Source organism: Coregonus lavaretus (assembly GCF_964263955.1).
Source record: "Coregonus lavaretus genome assembly, chromosome: 24".
NCBI classification, from domain to species: Eukaryota; Metazoa; Chordata; class Actinopteri; order Salmoniformes; family Salmonidae; genus Coregonus; species Coregonus lavaretus.
The window spans coordinates 14,777,436-14,799,310 of record NC_140011.1 but is presented as its reverse complement, the minus strand read 5'-3'; the positions used below and the strand labels follow the sequence as shown (position 1 = coordinate 14,799,310).

At 45.8% G+C, this 21,875-nt stretch overlaps 1 protein-coding gene across 1 annotated transcript; it reads left to right on the top strand.

Moving 5' to 3' along the window:
• Positions 1-384: 384 nt before the first annotated feature.
• On the top strand, positions 385-4,260 carry LOC311099449 (protein S100-Z; the record flags this gene model as incomplete). The annotated part of the gene is made up of 2 exons (XM_084140132.1): positions 385-525; positions 4,102-4,260. 2 exons carry the CDS (start codon positions 385-387, stop codon positions 4,258-4,260), a joined length of 300 nt encoding a protein of 99 aa, XP_083996258.1.
• Positions 4,261-21,875: the final 17,615 nt, after the last annotated feature.

Here is a 21,875-nt window from a genome sequence, read left to right as displayed (position 1 = left end):
TTAAAAACAAGGCAGGAAGACAGTTGCCATGGCCCTCTCGTATCTGGAATATTTATTGCCACGGTGATGGAGGACGAAGCGTCATGTTGCCATTGATTTCTAGATAAACAAGCCATGCTGCAACCTCTGTCAGATCATACCAGCCCAGGATTGCAGGTAGATACTCCTCTCCTATCCACTCCTATAGAGCTTTTGTTGTCTGCCTATATGTTGTATTATGTCTATCCATATGTTGTTTATTGTCTGTCTATAGAGTAATGTCGAATATTTTCACTTGTATTTCATGCTTTTCAATACTTGTGGCCATAGTTTGGCCAAATAACTATTTTCCCCTTACACTTTTGCTCAGTAGGTCGTGAGAGACATCAACCTCCTATCACCATCATGCCAAGCCGACTTGAAGGTGCTATGGACACGCTTATAACAGTTTTCTACAACTACTCTGGGAACGATGGAGACAAATACAAGCTCAACAAGGGAGAGCTAAAACAACTATTGAACAGTGAACTCACTGACTTCCTCACGGTAAAGAAGCTGTCTAATATCCATAATTGATCATTTTCAATATAGTTTTACATTATTTTGGTATCTCTTCACTTGATCATGTTTAACAGTTGAATGGCCCCTAATGGGTATATTTCTGAGGACCTTACATGAATGGGCTTAGGAACAAATATTTGACCTCTTGTGACACTATTTCACTGTTGTTTTTGTGAAACTGTAAAACACAGTGGCGTGAATAGAAAAAAAACAGACTGTATAAGTTATATTCTTATTATTGTTTTTATTTGGCACCACATAGTAAGAAGTGTCACAAGGTATTGCCCTCTCCTCCTCAATCAGTGACATGTTTTTGAATAGATGTTGCACATTAGCTGTGTGCTGAACCTCAAATAACATGTTGTCTGTAATTAGAAACATCCTTGTGACAGTTAAAGTGGTGGAGGCCACACATTTAGATGAAATAATAACAGCACATCACATCCGGCTGTCGTTATGTGAACAACATGTTAATGATTGGAAATGCTTTGGTTTAGTGGAGCGTGACCTTTTCAACTTGTTTTCGTTCCTTCCATTGATTTCATGGTGATCAGCAGGGATGATTATGCTCTACTCATGGATATGTTGGGGTGCTTCTTAATGCTACTTGATTACCCATTGAGACTTGAAAGATGAATAAGACAACTAAGTGTGTATTGAATTTGCAAATGTCCAGCATTTAAAAACACACCGACTCAACTCAGTATTGTACAAATTCATGTCGTCTGTTATGTTAATTTTGTTCCAATTATAGACCTACAACACACAATTCACATGATTCTCAAAGACGTGAAGCGTGGCAATTTAGTTTTTCTGTTCTTCAATATACCTCAGTGGCTACAGATATAGGATCTTAATTTGATCACTCTTTTGTTGCTGAGAATGTTCCTGCACAGCAGGAAATGCAAACTTGTAGTGTGTTCAAGGTTTAAAAAGGCTTCTAAAGTTTGTCATTTCCATTTTAAAATGTCAGACTTGAGTTGCCCTAATGAAAAATGTATCAACCCCTACAAAATATATCCATGAATTATAATCCACATGATAATTCACATTTCCTGATGCTGCTGGAATATTTTCCTGCTGTAACAAACTGGTTCAAATTAAGATCCTAGTCCTACATCTACAGGAAGCATACAATTAGAACATTGTTGATTAAGAGAATGGTAGAGTTATCCAAAAAGGAAAGCAAGAAGGAAACACTATTGTAAAGGGCAACTACATTATGTTGGATTAGTTTCCGTGCTGTGAAGTTTTGATTTCTGGTTTAGTTGAGTATAACTTCAGAGGAAGGCCCTAAAAATTGCCAAAGACTCCAGCCACCTTAGTCATTGACTGTTCTCTCTGCTACCACACGGCAAGCAGTACCAGAGCGTCAAGTCTAGGTCCAAAAGGCTTCTTAACAGCTTCCACCCCAAAGCCATAAGACTGCTGAACAGCTTATCAAATGGCTACCCGGAATATTTGCATTGATCATCACTCAATCAAACAGACTCCAACCTCTCCACAATGGCCAAGACCAGAGAGCTGTGTAAGGACATCAGGGATAAAATTGTAGACCTGCACAAGGCTGGGATGGGCTACAGGACAATAGGCAAGCAGCTTGGTGAGAAGGCAACAACTGTTGGCAAATTATTAGAAAATTGAAGAAGTTCAAGATGACGGTCAATCATCCTCGGTCTGGGGCTCCATGCAAGATCTCACCTCGTGGGGAATCAATGATCATGAGGAAGGTGAGGGATCAGCCCAGAACTACACGGCAGGACCTGGTCAATGACCTGAAGAGAGCTGGGACCGCAGTCTCAAAGAAAACCATCAGTAACACACTACGCCGTCATGGATTAAAATCCTGCAGCGCACGCAAGGTCCCCCTGCTCAAGCCAGCGCATGTCCAGGCCCGTCTGAAGTTTGCCAATGACCATCTGGATGATCCAGAGGAGGAATGGGAGAAGGTCATGTGGTCTGATGAGACAAAAATTTGATTTGATTTGATTTTGTTACTTTGTGAAAGCAGGCTAGATAGCAGATCCTCTCCACTGCCCTCTGTCAGTGAGGGGTTGAAGAGACAAATCTCTCCTCCTTCATTTTTTTTCTCTCTCCCCCTCTATTCCCTCACGTTTTCTCTCTACCTCTCCTCCCTCACTCTGATGGAAGGAAGCCTCAGGTAACTACGCATCATCAGCATTGGCCCACATCACCTCCAAATCTAGACTTAGACTACTCCCTTCTGATGTCACTAGTCTCCACCCACCGACATACCTCTGACAAGTATAGAGACGGTGTCCTGGTCCCAGTCTTGTACACATTCAGGACGCGTCACAAATGGCGTCCTATTCCCTACAAACTACTTGTCAAAAGTAGTGCACTATGTAGTGAATATGTTGCTATTTTGGGATGCAGACTCATACTGTACTGTAGCTTCATATCCTAGGGTAAACTTTGAGCTAATTAGTGCTAAAAAATTAATAACAATCGTAAGCTATCACTGAGAAATTCTGTAATTGATCAATCACACTATATGCTGAGGCGATAGATACTGCTTACTGTTGAATTAGATCTAACGTTGTTACCTTGGGCCAAATAGTAACTTTTCACGTAAATGTCAATGAAGATTTGCATATATCCAATCAAACTATCAAATCAGGATATGGCCCCCTTGAGCTGAGTGTGTGTGTGTGTGTTACATACCTCCATTAGCTACATATCACCACAGCCTGAAGTCACCACAGGGCTCTGTATCCCAAACTGGCTTGGCTTGACTGAAAGAAGCCATCCAACGGTCACCATCTCACACACACAGGCACACACACACACACACACACACACAGTGTATACACACACACACACACACACACACACACACACACCTCTGATGGTTCTCAGCTCATGTGTCATTGATTACTACCACCGTCACTCTAGCTTCCAGTGGACATTGGCTGTGTGGTGAGGTGCTGTGCTGTGCCCAGTCAGTGCCTTAGGTGGTCTAATATGCTGGATGGAGCTCCAGCACCATGAATCCAATGACTCAGAGCCTGAGGCATCTCTTCTCAGATCACCATCTCAGATCTCTGGCTGGTAGATTGACACAGGGCCTAATTGCAGTCTGCTGCCGGGGGAAACTTATTTATTGGCCAGGCAGCTGAATCCAGACCGGTCAATAGGCGACATGAGACCTATCAAGATTCAGGACGGTCCATTTCCTGGTAGTGTTGTGTAGAGTAGTAGAGTGAGTCAGAGGCCTGTAAGTGTCCCTACGTGACCTGGAATACGCCCAGGGGAACAGAGCACTAGAGCTCCAGTCTGGAAGATTTGCAGCTGTTCAACAGTTGTTTCAATTATGAGATATGCCTATATCTTTGTAAACATTTTATAGACTCAAAGCGATGTTGATCTCATGGACTGTCAGTCCTTGCATCCATAGCTGTGCCAATGAAGTTGAGAGTGGTTACATTCTGCCAGCCCCATCCCTTAAATGATCAAATTTACTTAATCAGGTTTTGAAATTAGTGATTGGTGGATAGATCTTTGATTGATTGATTCATTGTTCTTTCTTTTCATTTCCAGTCTCAGAAAGACCCCATGATGGTGGAGAAGATCATGAATGACCTGGACTCCAACAAAGACAACGAGGTGGACTTCAATGAGTTTGTGGTTCTGGTGGCGGCCCTGACCGTAGCCTGCAATGACTTCTTCCAGGAGCAGCAGAAGAAGAAAGCCAACTAAGGGTTGAGTCCGAAATGGCTTCCTATTGCTATGACCGGTCTATAAAGGGTTCTGTCTAAAAGTAGTGCATTGCATATGGAATAGGGAGGCATTTCAGATCGGCCCGTGGATAGTAATAGAATTAGAAACCAACCACACCCATCATGCTGAACACTGATTTACATTATGGTTTCAGTGCTACTAAAACCACTACACTAAATATGTTGTTGTTTTTTGCATCAGGAATGTTAACAGCAGAAGTACACTAGACTAAAGTAGAAATCTCCATTAACATACTCTTGCTAGATATAGGATACTTCTGTGCCTCTGACGCGTCAAAACAGATTATTCCAAACAGATGTTAACGTGTTGTCACACTAGCCTAAGTGCCAGACTGTTTCTGTTCTCAACAACACTTCTTGCCAGAGAAGATAACCATAAAAGATCTGGCTAGACCAAAACAAACAATCATTTTCCTCTGATGTCAGAATAACTGCCTGCTTGGTTAGTTGATTGATTGATTCTGTCATTCATCCAACGGTTGGTTCATAGATTTTTGTAATGTATTGTAACTATGAATTTGTCACATCATGCAAAGAGGGAGTGAGGGGGGATGATGTCCTGTAAATCAGAAATGTACTTGAGAATGTTCCTGTCATTGTAGAATGAACTATGTGTCACGTAATGAGACATTTAAATCAAATGTTACAGTTGCATGAGCGTGTTTCTTATTCATTATGAAATTATTAATTTGCCATCACATGTAAATGATTATGACAGCATGATATTGTCAAGCAAAATTATTAGCTTGACAAATGTGTTTATTCATTGTGACAGTAACACAGCATGATAAAGTTCTGATACTCAATACCTTGAGTGTGTGTGTGTTTTAGAGTTTATGTTAGTGTGTGCACTGTAAAAAAAAATAAAAAAAAATAAAAATAACCAATTGCTTAATCAGTGTTATTCTGTGAGTTGAATGGACTTGAAAAGGACAATAATTTGAGCTAATGTGTTACATTTTGCTACTCAACATACTCTGCACGAGGTGAGACGAATTTGAATAAGCTTGTTGAGTAAAATTTCAAATTCATGTTTGCTCAAAATCACTCAAAACACGCCCATCATTATCATATTTTTCAGCATGCTCTATTGCAGGTTGATTTTCAGAATTGTTTGTTGCAATACCTGTGTTTATGCATATACATTGATTGGTTGATTAATCTTATGCTACACAAACATGAATAACATATATGTTTTTAAACTAATCTGTTAGTAGTTGGACTTATTGCACCCGTTATTGAGATGGCTGTTCCAGTTTAGATGATTTAGGTAGGCTCAATAATCAATCTTCCCAGTTATTCTCAATGTAGGTTGTGTGTCATTAAACGTTCCAATTGTTGGATATCCTCATTCTGGCTGGATTCCAATAGGAATGACATGTCACTTTGCAAGCCAGCATAATGTGATTTGCAGGCTTGATGTGGCCTGTAACCCAGGAGTTTCAGACAACTGTGTTAGGGTGTATTTGTAATGTATTGTTTAAAGAGTTGAATTTTGAAGATAAAATATTCACTTAGACACTTACTTGGTGAAGACTACAGTACTGAAAGCCATTGAATACAACAACCATGTCTTTGTCACTAACAAATACTGGTAACTACACTTCACATGAAAGGCACACTGGGAAATATGCAAATAAGGTAGAATACATTCTAAAATGTTATGTTCACTCAACCTCAAATTCAAAGTTGAGTGAACATACAATTCAACTTTAGAATGTATGTTGGTTCAGCCAGTGGTGGAAAAGCACCCAATTGTCATATTTGAGTAAAAGTAAATATACCTTAATCGAAAATGACTCAAGTAAAAGTGAAAGTCACCCAGTAAAATACTACTTGAGTAAAAGTCTAAAAGTATTTTGTTTTAAATATACTTAAGTATCAAAAGTACATGTAATTGCTAAAATATACTTAAGTATCAAAAGTAAAAGCAAACCAGACGGCATAATTATAATTTTTTTCTTTTTATTTACGGATAGCCAGGGGCATGCTCCAACACTCAGACATCATTAGCAAACAAAGCATGTGTTTAGTGAGTCCGCCAGATCAGAGGCAGTAGGGATGACCAGGGACGTTCTCTTGATGAGTGTGTGAATTAGACTATTTTCCTGTCCTGCTAAGCATTCAAAATGTAACAAGTACTTTTGGGTGTCAAGGAAAATGTATGGAGTAAAAAGTACATCATTTTCTTTAGGAATGTATTGAAGTAAAAGTAAAAGTAGTCAAAAATATTAATAGTAAAGTAAAGTACAGATACCCAAAAAAACTACTAAAGTAGTGTTTTTATTTAAGTACCACTGGGTTCAGCTATATTCCCTAATGTTGAGCAAACTCACAATCCTGTTGCAGTTAGTTACCTTACAATTGCACGTTGAATCAACATATATTTTTTACAGTGTGTGTGTGTGTATGTGCCTGTCCTGTGTGTCCGTCCCCATCACTTCTCTTGGAGTGTTCAGAACATTTCTCAAGGAGAGGTTGTGCTGTGCTTTTGGGAGGTCTCTGTATAACGCGCCTGGTGATGCGTTCGATGATGCATGATGATGACGATTCAATCCCCGTTAACCACCTGGCCCCTCCACCACCTGTCAATCAAAGTGACACATGACATCCCTCCTTCAGCAGCAGTCAGTGGCGGTTTCTCCTTGCGATTCATAAAGTATGCCCATGCTACAAATTGCAGAAGAATAAAACGTTTTATTTACAAATGTGATTTTAACCCCTAACCTAACCCTTATGGAGAAAAAAAACATGATTTCACATGTGGAAAAATCACATGATTTCACATGTGAAATGTTCACACATTTAGCTAATTTTTTCTAACACTTCACGGGGAGTTTTACAAGTGATCACATAACCTTTCCAATGTGAAATCATGTGAAACCATGTGGTTTTGGAACACTTCACATGTGATGATATTTCACATGAAGTTTCACATGTGCATTCACATTTTCACATGATGCCCCACAAACAAAAATTAGTCATTAGGATGTCTCAGAAAACCTTCAAATTGCTGAAATAAGTAAATATAATCAATGATGAGAGAATAGTCAGATTAACTGATAACTAAAATGGCACTGGTTATGAGTTCAAAACCCAGGTGGGGTCATATTCAAAAGTCTGTACTAAATGAACCTGTCAAATGTAATCATATTGTCATTGATTAAATATTTGTACAAAACAAATTCTGAACAGCGTACCACATACCATTTCATTACTTCCCTTACAAAAACACACGTGAAATTTGCAGTTTCACATGTGAAAATCTCATTTTCACATGTGAAATAACAGTTTTCACATGTTGAACTGACATTTTCACATGTGAAAACAAGAGCCACATGTGAGGTCAGTTGTTCACATGTGAAACCATATGTTCACATGAATTCAATATAGAGTTCACATGTTAACACCACCTTTTCACATGTGAGGAGAATAACATGTTTTTACCTTGCATGTGAATTGCAGAATTGCAGACACACGTGAAAATCTAACTCTCACATGTGGAATTGCATTTTCACGAGTGAAAAACTAATTTGCACTTTCACATGAAAAACATTCAAATATTGTCACGTGTAGTTTTGCATCCCCATATCACGTTTATTTCACATGAGATCATATTTTCACATGTGTAGTTTCATAGTATCACGTTGGTTTTACACAGGGGCACAACTTTCACTGGGGACAGAGGGGACATGTCCCCCCCACATTCTGAAATTGCATTTTTATCATTGGAATGTGATACAAAAGCGGGCAACTGTGTGCTTTAGGACTATGCGGATGCCTCAGAGCGGTCGGGTAGGCTGTTTGGAGTGTGTCACGATCGTCTAGGAGTGAAGGAGACCAAAGCGCAGCGCGTTGAACGAACATGACTTTAATTGAAAAGCACCGAAATACAAAACAAAAGACGACTCGTGAAGTCCACAGTACAACGACTGAAACACGGAACAATAACCCACAAACCCCACAGGAAAACATAAAGAAATAAATATGGCTCCCAATCAGAGATAACGAGCCGACAGCTGACACTCGTTACCTCCGATTGGGAGTCATTGACCAAACCTAGAAATACAACACTTTGACACCCAACATAGAACAAAACCACATAGACTGCACACACCCTGGCTCAACATAATGAGTCCCAGGACCAGGGTGTGACAGTACCCCCCCCTAAAGGCGCGGACTGCGACCGCGCCTCAAAACCCCCAAACAGGGGAGGGCTGGGCGGGCATACCTCCTCGGTGGCGGTTCTGGCTCCGGCCTAGACCACCACCCCACCATCGTCACTACCCGCTTACGTAGGTTCCTCCAAATGACCCCCACCGGTTTAAGGGGCAGCACCGGACTAAGAGGCAGCACCGGACTAAGGGGCAGCACCAGGATAAGGGGCAGCACCTGACTCAATGGCGGATCCTGGCTGGCTGGCTCTGGCGGATCCTGGCTGGACGGCTCTGGCGGATCCTGGCTGAACGGCTCATGGCTGGCTGAAGGATCTGGCTGATCCTGTCTGGCCGAAGGCTCTGGCTGATCCTGTCTGGCGGAAGGCTCTGGCTGATCCGGTCTGGCGGAAGGCTCTGGCTGATCCGGTCTGACGGAAGGCTCTGGCTGCTCCTGTCTGGCGGAAGGCTCTGGCTGATCCTGTCTGGCGGAAGGCTCTGGCTGATCCTGTCTGGCGGAAGGCTCTGGCTGATCCTGTCTGGCGGAAGGCTCTGGCTGATCCTGTCTGGCGGAAGGCTCTGGCTGATCCTGTCTGGCGGAGAGCTCTAGCGGCTCCGGTCTGGCGGACGGCTCTGAAGGCTCATGGCAGACGGGCGGCTTTGCAGGCTCAGTACAGACGGGCAGTTCAGACGGCGTTGGGCAGACGGACAGTTCAGACGGCGTTGGGCAGACGGGCAGTTCAGGCGCCGTTGGGCAGACGGGCAGTTCAGACGGCGTTGGGCAGACGGGCAGTTCAGGCGCCGTTGGGCAGACGGGCAGTTCAGACGGCGTTGGGCAGACGGACAGTTCAGGCCCCGTTGGGCAGACGGCAGACTCTGGCCGTCTGAGGCGCACTGTAGACTTAGTGCGGGTGGCCGGAACAGGCCGGACCGGGCTGGCGACGCGCACCGTAGTCTTGGTGCGGGTGGCAGGAACAGGCCGGGTCGGCCTGGCGACGCGCACCGTAGTCTTGGTGCGGGTGGCAGGAACAGGCCGGACCGGGCTGGCGACGCGCACCGTAGACTTGGTGCGGGTGGCAGGAACAGGCCGGGTCGGGCTGGCGACGCGCACCGTAGTCTTGGTGCGGGTGGCAGGAACAGGCCGGGTCGGGCTGGCGACGCGCACCGTAGACTTGGTGCGGGTGGCAGGAACAGGCCGGGTCGGGCTGGCGAAGCGCACCGTATCCCTGGTGCGAGTGGCCGGAACAGGCCGGGCCGGGCTGGCGAAGCGCACCGTATCCCTGGTGCGTGGAGTAGGAACAGGCCGGGCTGGGCTGGCGACGCGCACCGTATCCCTGGTGCGAGTGGCCGGAACAGGCCGGGCTGGGCTGGCGACGCGCACCGTAGGCTTCGTATGAGGCTCAGGAACAGGCCGGGCTGGGCTGGCGACGCGCACCGTACACTTAGTGCGAGGGGCCGGAACAGGCCGTACCGTACTGGGGACACACACTACTGGCTGTACCTCGGGATTAGGAACGGGCCGGACCGGACTGGTTACACACCCCAGTACCTCTCGCCGTGCCTCTACACCTTCCTTCCCTGCCTTTCCCAGTCGCCCCCTTAACCTGGTAGCCTCCTGAATCCGTCCCTTCTCTGCCTCCGTCAGCCCCCTTAACCTGGTAGCCTTCTGAATCTGCCTTGTGGCAGCCTCCTGCTGCTCAGTCGCCCCAGCCATGTGCCCCCCCCAAAAAACTTTTTGGGGTTGCCTCCCGTCCTTCCGACGATGGCCCTGCCGATGCCGTTGCTCCTCTCCTGCCAGGTTCTCCCCCTTCATCGCCCTCCGGTACCGGACGGCCTCCTCCTGGGTAATATGTCCCCAGCCGAGGAGGACATCCACCAACGTTCTCTCCTGACCCGGCGCCTCCTCCCATGTCCAGACCCTTTGCTCCTGGACGCGCTGCTTGGTCTTTCTTTGGTGGGTTATTCTGTCACGATCGTCTGATGAATGAACGGACCAAAGCGCAGCGCGTTGAACGAACATGACTTTAATTAGAGTAAAGCACGTAAAATACAAAACAAAAGACGACTCGTGAAGTCCACAGTACAACGACTGAAACACGGAACAATAACCCACAACCCCCACAGGAAAACATACAGAAATAAGTATGGCTCCCAATCAGAGATAACGAGCCGACAGCTGACACTCGTTACCTCCGATTGGGAGTCATTGACCAAACCTAGAAAATACAACACTTTGACACCCAACATAGAACAAACCACATAGACTGCACACACCCTGGCTCAACATAATGAGTCCCAGAACCAGGGTGTGACAGAGTGCTTATCCAACAAAAAATATATATATAATAATAATAATTATGTCTCCCCCCAGTTCTAAAACCAAAGTTGCGCCCTTGGTTTTACATGTCACATGTTATCACATTAACTTCACATAAGATCACATGTGATCACATGATATCAAATGTGATCATGTGAAATTGATGTGTTTTTTCTGTAAGGGAAACCTTAACTTTTACACTAACCTTGTCTGAAACCATAACATTTCGAAGTAGTAGTCTTCCTTTCCTTTTTGCAAACCCACATCCACCTCTCTCTACTCCAACACATAGAGGATTGACGCCGGAGGGGATGGCTGCCATTTTATGGACACTTAACCAACCGTGCTATTTTGTGTGTTTTTTCGCATTGTTTGTAACTTATTTTGTACATAATGTTGCTGCTACCGTCTCTTATGACCGAAAATAGCTTCTGGACATCAGAACAGCGATTACTCACCTTGAACTGGACGAATAATTTTTATTTAATGAGTCGGACGAGAGGGATTTACTCCAGACACCCGACAGGGCCCTCATCCCCGTCATTCGCAGTAGAAAGAAAATGAGAAATCGCGGAAGGAGATCGGGGTGCTTGGTAAGGAGCTGGCGACGAGTGGCTAATCTACCTTTGCCATCGATACTATTGGCCAATTTACAATCGCTTAATAATAAAGTGGACGAACTACTGGCATGAATATCCTACCAACGGGACATAAAAAATTATAATTTCTTATGTTTCACCGAGTCGTGGCTGAACGAAGACATGAATAACATACAGCTGGCGGGTTATACACTGTATCGGCAGGATAGAACAGCAGCCTCTGGTAAGACAAGGGGTGGCGGTCTATGTATATTTGTAAACAACAGCTGGTGCACGATATCTAAGGAAGTCTCAAGGTTTTGCTCACCTGAGGTAGAGTACCTCATGATAAGCTGTAGACCACACTATCTACCAAGAGAGTTTTCATCTATATTCTTCATAGCTGTCTATTTACCACCACAAACCGATGCTGGCACTAAGACTGCACTCAATGAACTGTATACGGTCATAAGCAAACAGGAAAACGCTCATCCAGAGGTGGCGCTCCTAGTGGCCGCGGACTTTAATGCAGGGAAACTTAAATCAGTTTTACCTAATTTCTACCAGCATGTTAAATGTGCAACCAGAGGGGAAAAAACTCTAGACCACTTTTACTCCACACACAGAGACGCATACAAAGCTCTCCCTCGCCCTCAATTTGGCAAATCTGACCATAATTATATCCTCCTGATTCCTGCTTACAAGCAAAAACTAAAGCAGGAAGCACCAGTGACTCGGTCAATAAAAAAGTGGTCAGATGAAGCAGATGCTAAGCTACAGGACTGTTTTGCTAGCACAGACTGGAATATGTGCCGGGATTCTTCCGATGGTATTGAGGAGTACACCACATCAGTCACTGGCTTCATCAATAAGTGCATCGATGAAGTCGTCCCCACAGTGACTGTATGTACATACCCCAACCAGAAGCCATGGATTACAGGCAACATCCGCACTGAGCTAAAGGGTAGAGCTGCCGCTTTCAAGGAGCGGGACTCTAACCCGGAAGCTTATAAGAAATCCTGCTACGCCCTCTGACGAACCATCAAACAGGCAAAGCGTCAATACAGGACTAAGATCGAATCATACTACACCGGCTCCGACGCTCGTCGGATGTGGCAGGGCTTGCAAACTATTACAGACTACAAAGGGAAGCACAGCCGCGAGCTGCCCAGTGACACGAGCCTACCAGACAAGCTAAATTACTTCTATGCTCGCTTCGAGGCAAATAACACTGAAACATGCATGAGAGTATCAGCTGTTCCGGACGACTGTGTGACCACGCTCTCCATAGCCGATGTGAGTAAGACCTTTAAACAGGTCAACATTCACAAGGCCGCAGGGCCAGACGGATTACCAGGACGTGTACTCCGAGCATGCGCTGACCAACTGGCAAGTGTCTTCACTGACATTTTCAACCTCTCCCTGTCTGAGTCTGTAATACCAACATGTTTCAAGCAGACCACCATAGTCCCTGTGCCCAAGAACACTAAGGTAACCTGCCTAAATGACTACCGACCCGTAGCACTCACGTCTGTAGCCATGAAGTGATTTGAAAGGCTGGTCATGGCTCACATCAACACCATTATCCCAGAAACCCTAGACCCACTCCAATTTGCATACCTCCCCAACAGATCCACAGATGATGCAATCTCTATTGCGCTCCACACTGCACTTTCACGCCTGGACAAAAGGAACACCTATGTGAGAATGCTATTCATTGACTACAGCTCAGTGTTCAACACCATAGTGCCCTCAAAGCTCATCACTAAGCTAAGGACCCTGGGACTAAACACCTCCCTCTGCAACTGGATCCTGGACTTCCCAACGGGCCGCCCCCAGGTGGTAAGTCTAGGTAACAACACATCCGCCACACTGATCCTCAACACGGGGGCCCCTCAGGGGTGCGTGCTCAGTCCCCTCCTGTACTCCCTGTTCACTCATGACCTCATGGCCAGGCACGACTCCAACACCATCATTAAGTTTGCCGATGACACAACGGTGGTAGGCCTGATCACCGACAACGACGAGACAGCCTATAGGCAGGAGGTCATAGAACTGGCCGTGTGGTGCCAGGAGAACAACCTCTCCGTCAACGTGATCAAGACAAAGGAGATGATTGTGGACTATAGGAAAAAGAAGAGGACCGAGCACGCCCCCATTCTCATCGACGGGGCTGTAGTGGAGCAGGTTGAGAGCTTCAAGTTCTTTGCTGTCCACATCACCAACAAACTAACATGGTCCATGCACACCAAGACAGTCGTGAAGAGGGCACAACAAAACCTATTCCCCCTAAGGAGACTGAAAAGATTTGGCATGGGTCCTCAGATCCTCAAAAGGTTATACAGCTGCACCATTGAGAGCATCCTGACTGGTTGCATCACTGCCTGGTATGGCAACTGCTCGGCCTCCGACCTCAAGGCTCTACAGAGGGTAGTGCGTACGGCCCAGTACATCACTGGGGCCAAGCTTCCTGCCATCCAGGACCTCTATACCAGGCGGTGTCAGAGGAAGGCCCTAAAAATTGTCAAAGACTCCAGCCACCCTAGTCATAGACAGTTCTCTCTACTACCGCACGGCAAGCGGTACGGGAGCGCCTAGTCTAGGTCCAAGAGGCTTCTAAACAGCTTCTACCCCAAAACCATAAGACTCCTGAACATCTAATCAAATGGCTACCCGGACTATTTGCATTGCATGTGCACCCCACTTTACGCTGCTGCTACTCTCTGTTTATGATCTATGCATAGTCACTTTAATAACTCTACCTAGATGTACATATTACCTCAATTACCTCGACTAACCGGTGCCCCCGCACATTGACTCGGTACCGGTACCCCCTGTATATATCCTCGCTATTGTGATTTCTACTGCTGCTCTTTAATTATTTGTTACTTTTATTTCGTATTATTTAATATTGTATTTTTGTGTGATTTTTTGGGGGATTCTTTCTTAAAACTGCATTGTTGGTTAAGGGTAAGTAAGCATTTCACTGTAAGGTGAAATGTTGTACCTGTTGTATTTGGCGCATGTGACAAATACAATTTGATTTGATTTAATTTGAGATACATCTGTTTGTGAGGATCCTGAAGCAAAAAGATTAATGAGCCATCATCTACGTAAGCACAGATTCACACACACACACACACGCACACACACGCACCGGCACACACACACATACACACACACAAAGGTCATTTCTCAGTTCGGTGTGATTGGTTGTAATTGAGCAAGATACCGAGCCTGTCTGGAGGGAAATTATGTGATGATTATCTTTTTTTGTGACATTTCACAATAGCTGTAATCATAGAGGACCTATCATCAATTTAGAAATAGTACTTTTTTCCATGAATTATAGATTCTCTCTTTGTTAGATAACTTGTACTTGGCGTAACCCTCTTATATTTTATTATCCCTCCCCCCTTGGAGTGATGTCGTGTCTTACTGCTCAAGTTTGCTGTTGTTCATTTTGTCCCTCTGGAAGCATACTGCACTAATAGATGCATTGCATAGATTGTCAGTCTTTTCATTTAATATTTGTGTACTGTAAGTGACATAAGAATAGTCATTTTTACATCATGGCTTCCTAGAACGAGCATAGTGTTGGCAGTGTGTCTCAGTTGGCCTCGTGTGTAACACACACACACAGACGTGTGTACAATGCACACGCATGCACGCACACACACACATCTTCCCTATCACAGCCCCATCTGATGTCCGATCCCTCTCCTTGTCCCACTGAGAAATACTGTCCGAGTTGGAAACATGAAGAAACACTCAGAGACACAGAGTCTATTCCCATACACGTCATATCCAATTGGTTTACGGAACTGTGAACAGCATTATCCATGCTCAGTATCACGCACACACACACACTCACAACGGCCTGGAAAGAAATTGAGAAAACCACACGACATAGAGCCTGCTGGAGGAAATATGTGGAATACTTATTCTACTATAGTACACTCCCCAAGCAGGGAATGGTTTAATAGTTGCACACACAGCTGTGTACTTTACTTTACTGAACATGAAATGGTGTTATGTGTAACGGAACTAAAGTTTGGGAGGAAAGTCCACACCTGAAACAATTTACATCTCTTACTCTCTTTAAAATCAAACCATTTACAACTCCTCCCCTCCTGCTAATCAAAGAATTTACTAGTCCTCCCATTTCCAATCATTGGCTGTATATATATTCACCCAATCCAGTCCCTGTTATTGTAATATTTTATGGCAAAACATCTGCTCCCGTCATGTCTTGTTCACAAACCTCTACTACGCTGTTCGTCTCTCAACCTCGCTGTTGAAATCAGTTGGCTCTTGGTGTTTCATGCTTTAGAGCAGGGCTCTCCAACCCTGTTCCTGGAGAGTGACCCTGTTGTAGGTTTTCAATCCAACCCCAGTTGTAACTAACCTGATTCAGTTTATCAACCAGCTAATTATTAGAATCAGGTGTGCTATATTAGGGTTGGCGCGAAAACTTACAGGACGGTAGCTCTCCAGGAACAGGGTTGGAGAGCCCCGCTTTAGAGTTTTATATGCAGTCCGTTGCTGCCTTTGGGTTCTTTATCTACCTCGATCCTCTCGTATCACGGACCAGCAAACTACCTGCCTCCCCAACGTTTCCTCTCCACCAAGCCATAGTCCACATAAGGGCAGGTCACGCATAGGCAGGCAGCCCACTTTTGATTTCTGCCAAATTAGCGGCAGAAGATCTGATCTGATTGATCAAAAAAACAATTATTGGCAAAATAATCAGAATTGTGTTGCCTGTGTAAACACAGCCTTAGTATCAGAATGTTGCATCATGCTGATGTTAACCTTTTATTGGCAACCATACTATTTAGACTCACACAATCTAGAAATGCCATCACTATGTAATGGCATGGAGTCCATCCTGCCATGATTAATTTCTCTCTTATCTTGCTCCCTTCTCCCTTTTCTTCCACTAAACTACAGTACTTCTCCCTCTCTCCGGTTGGTCGCCTGAGGCTGCCTCTCCTCCCTGGGGCTACAACCACATCCACCTCCACCAATGTTGCCCACCACCTGATAATATCATGCTCCCAATAATGGTCTGGGGCTGTTTTCATGGTTCGGGCTGGGCCCCTTAACGCTACAGCATTCAATGACATTCTAGACCAGGGTTCTTCAATTCCGGTCCTGGAGGGCCGAAACACTTCTGTTTTTTATTTCTACCTGGTAGTTAATTGCACTCACCTGGTGTCCCAGGTCTGAATTAGCCCCTGATTAGAAGGAGAGGATGAAAAACAGAGGTGTTTCGGCCCTCCAGGACCGGAATTGAAGAACCCTGTTCTAGACGATGCTGTGCTTTCAACTTTGTGGCAACAGTTTGGGGAAGGCCCTTTCCTGTTTCAGCATGACAATGCCCCCGTGCACAAAGCGAGGTCCATACAGAAATGGTTTGTTGAGATCGGCGTGGAAGAACTTGAATGGCCTGCACAAAGCCCTGACCTCAACCCCATCGAACACCTTTGGGATGAATTGGAACGCCAACTGCCAGGCCTAATCGCCCAACATCAGTGCCCGTCCTCACTAATGCTCTTGTGGCTGAATGGAAGCAAGTCACGCAGCAATGTTCCAACAGCTAGTGGAAAGCCTTCCAGAAGAGTGGAGGCTGTTATAGCAGCGAAGGGGGGACCAACTCCATATTAATGCCCATGATTTTGGAATGAGATGTTCGACGAGCAGGTGTCCACATACTTTTGGTCATGTAGTGTACTTATCCCTCTCTCTGGTTGGTCGCCTAAGGCTGCCTCTCCTTCCTGGGGCTACAACCACATCCACCTCCACCCATGTTGCCCACCACCTGATAATACCATGCTCCCAAGGTCCACCATGATTACATCCCCTGCAACCTCCACTGCCATATTCCACCACCATCAACTAGGCCCAAACCAGCTCCAGACATGGATTCTCACACAACTTCTACAGATTACAACCTGGCATCTGACACAGCCTTCCGCCTTCACGTCCCTGCAGCTACACCTCCCTCTGACGGACCAGCAGCTTCCAGCAGGACGGCTCCTCCTGCCAGCAGGCAACACTCTCTCCCTCTCCCCGCTCTCTCTTTTTACCTGAACACAGGTACTCGTCCCTCTCTCCTATCTCCCCCTCTCTCTTACACACCTTAACAAAGATTATGACCCGGCATCCTCCACAGCCTCCACAGCTCCCTCTGCTGGCCCAGCAATGCCCATTCCTACTGCCTCTTCCAGCGCTGCTCCCCCTGCAGGCCCAGAGGTTGCAGCCATCTAGTCCTCATGCCACAGGCCACAATCCCATTCCTCCCCACCCCAAGCGCAACACGCAACATCCCCCACCCCGATCGTCCCATCTAACGCTCTTCCTTCCATTCTCTCAGGCATGTCTGCTGCCAGCACCACAGCTTCAGCCTTCCCTCTCTATCTCCATCCCTGCCTAATCCCAGCTCTGGCTGGGGAATGGACGCTCTCTCTGCCCCTAACCTCCCTATTTCCCTCCCCCAATGCAAACCCCAGCGCAATGCACAACACACCTCAGCGCAACAACCACTACCCCCACCCCGATCGTCCCATCTACCAATCTTCCTTCCAATTTCCTGGGCATGGCTGCTACCAGCACCGTGGCTTCAGCCATCCCTCTCTCTCCATCTCCTTCCTAATCTGGCTCGGGAATGGACGCTCTCTTTGCCCCTAACATCCCTATTTCCCACCCCACTCCCTTCTTCACAGGCACCATCCACGTTGGTTGGCCCCGGAGACCTGAACCCCACCGCCGCCACCGCTCCATCCACACATTACTCCCTCGCCACCGCCAGGCCTCCTCCCACACAGCAACCTCTTCACTGTCCTGACCATCTCCAGGCTCGCCTGGAGGTTTCTTCCTTCTAGGGAGTTTACCTTTCTTATGCTAGCTTTTAGTCTCAACAGAACTGCTTCTTACCAAACTTCAATCTGATCCTGTCCGCAATCAACCATAAGGCCCTCTACACATCAGGTTATGGCTGCCTGCGACTTCAAGATCATGACTAGAAGCCATCATACAACCACTACAGACTTCCTTTTCCACATCTGAACAATGCTATACAAGAACCATTCTTCCTAAGTAATTATTCAAAGATACAAGCTCAAGTTTGCCCCATCTTCACCACCAAATGCAGTAAGAGGACTTCACTACCTCCTTCCGCGTCACCTCAGTTCCCATCTCAACTCAGACGTTTCCCATCCACATCATCTGCCCCCTGGTCCCTGGACTCTCAGACCATCAGAACTGTGATCCTTCCATTCCAACCACCAAACCCTCTGACACGTTCACACTGCTTTGTTCACAGACGTCTCGGGAGTCCTGACCCTTCCTTTTTGGGGATTAACTCTGCGCCGAGAAGCAGAGACCACCAGTACTCCCACCCCAACACTCAGTCTTCATCTCCCCTTCCCTATCCTCCGACAACCAAGCAACTATCCTCCCGAACCATCAAGCTCCACCAACCATCTGAACCATCAAGCTCCTCCAACCATCTCGAACCATCAAGCTCTTCCAACCATCCCGAACCATCAAGCTCCTCCAACCATCCCAAACCATCTTGCTCCTCCAACCATCCCGAACCATCTAGCGCCTTCGTCCATCCCGAACAGTCACGCTCCCTTCAATCATCCAGTGTCTTCCTCGCAAATCCCGCCTACAAAGACGTTTCCATTCTACAACCACCTATCATCCAACCTCACTCCAAGCTCAAACTCATTTCAGCATACAGACATCATTCTGTACTCATACCTTGAAACCTTTCCTGTATTAAACTATCTCAAACGTACATAGCTATATGTTGAAGGTGTGGTCTGTACCTAGTGAATACATCCCAGCTCAGAACAGAAAGTTAGAACACCAAAAGAGCTGTGTATTCCATGGAAAACCTACCAATCTTTAATACTAGAAGCACATTGTCACAGTAGAGAATCATGAAGAGTCACCCGTTGAGTTAAGGTTTAAACTGGTGCGTCAAAGAAAACTCTTCTATTGAAATTCCATGTTCCTCCAAGAATGTCGGAACACAGTATCTGTGGTGGATCAAGCTGTGCCATTATATGCAGCTAAAAGAAAAGTCAGCAGTGTGTGAGCGTGCATTTGTTACAGTAGAGAGTTATTGGGGCCTGCACCCCTCCAGATAGAAGGACAGGTACCAGAGCAAGCTCTATAGACACCACAGGAGGTTGGTGGCACCTTAATTGCGGAATGAGTGGAATGGTATCAAATACATCAAACACGTGGTTTCCATGGTTTCTATGTGTTTGCTGCCATTCCATTCGCTCTGTTCCAGCCATTTTTATGAGCCGTCCTCCCTTCAGCAGGCTCCTCTGATAGACACTATGAATATAACTCAGAACAACTGTTACCTCTCCCTTAAGATGATTCCCTTATATGGCTGCCCTGCAGCACACACACACACACTGTTCCTTTTGACCGCTGTCTCTCCCCATCACACAGACAGCCCTCCCTCTCTCCGTCAGAAAGACTCATTTATTTATTTGGTGGCAACATTTATCTCCTTCTCCTCTTGCCAAACCCTGAGCGGTACCATCAGCCTGTGACGTCTTCAGAACTGATGATGAAGGGCTTGTTTTGCCATTCGAGCGTAAACTGCTATCATCGATCACTCCCCCTCACATCATGTTATGTTTGGGATAGGGAGATGGAGGGTTGTGATAGTAGATTTTTCTTTTCACAGCCAACAGCCCATTTTTAACACTAGAATACCTTCAGATGGTCCCTTGGTGTCGGTCTCTGTGTCTGTCTCCGTGTCTTTCACCTAACAATGGGGCTTCATAATGGAAGAATCGGCTCTTGGTGGTGGCTGTTATCTGTAGTAGATCTGTGGTCCTTCTCTCTCTAATCCATTTCCTGAATGCAACAGGAAGTCAACAAAGCCTGACAGGACTGACTGACTGTATGTCAGCAATAACCACAACCAGGGTCTATCTACACCCCAATGGGCAGGGATCAGCCATCAGTAGACTGAAACATTTCCTCCACTGTGGACTGAGGACTGTATTGTTCAAAGGAGGCATATCAGCCAATTAGAAAAGACACACAAAGCACTATATCCAAGCTTGTCCTTTACGGTTTCTCTCTGTATGCCCCCAAAATAACGTCATGAGTGAAAGAGGGACAAAAAGCGAGAGAGCAAGAGAAAGAAAGAGAGGGGTGAGAGTGAGAAAACGAGAGAAGGAAAGGGATAGAGGGAAAAAGAGAAATAATAAGTGTGAGATTTTCCTCCCCGGGGGGTTTTGGATGGAAAGAGACAGAGCGACAGAGAGACGGATCGTTCAGACGTTTTCACACCATAGTGCTCTCCTTCAGCGACAAATGGAAGATCATGCTAACAAACAACACGTGAGGCCCAGCCTCCAGGACAGCTTTCCAGGACAGGTCAGTTTGTTCTGCCAAACAGCATTGGTCATCCCCTGGGGCCATCATAGAGAAAGAGAGATGGAGAGAGGTGCCATCATAGAAGTACAATGAACTAGATTACTAGAAAGAGAATCCCATTCAAATCTATGCTCTGTGGTCATCACTATCTAACCATTCTATGTAACGCACGTACGCACACACACACATACACACATACACACATACACACACATACACACACATACACACATACACACACATACACACACATACACACATACACACACATACACACACATACACACATACACACACACCACACACAGCATGTCCCCCTCCTACCCTATGGGTGTCAGTATTGAATGGGATAATCTTCCTATTTCAGTGTAACTGAAGGGTTTGCATGGTCTTTGCATCAGTTATGACATCCCTTGTGATTCCTGTTTTACTGTATGACTTTCACTTCTCATGACTTGTTTGCTGCAGGAGAAATGGGACAGTTTCCATTGAGAGGTAATGTGGTGACTGAAGGGATTGCTGCAGTTTTTCCACCTGCACTAAAAGATCAACGTCATTTATTTCATTTTATTTCACCTTTATTTAACCAGCTAGGCCAGTTGAGAACAAGTTCTCATTTACAACAGCGACCTGGCCAAGATAAAGCAAAGCAGTGCGATAAAAACAACAACAACACAGAGTTTCCTCATGGGAGAATGAAGGGACTTGAATAACTATAGAGAGAAAACGTATATTAGGCAGTATACTGTATATATTCAACAGAAAAATAATAGAATAGAAAGAATTAGAAGAACGTTATCGCCCTTCAACAATGTCAACAGGAATCATTCCTGTCCTAAGAGGGGATCGGGGAGGCAGAAAGGACCATGGAAGCAGGGACCAGGGTTAGGACATGTAAGGTTACACTGTTATCTGGAGATAAGGCTCCAGGAGGCCCCGTCCGTGTCACTCTCCCTGCCGATCAGAGTCACTCTGTCAGAGGGTGGGACATGGGTATGGGTATGGGGGGGGGGGGGTGGAGATACGGCAATGGGGTCACTGTCAGGAGGGGGGAGAGTTAGCGATACGGCAAAGGAGAGGGGAGGGGATCAAATAAAATACGTCA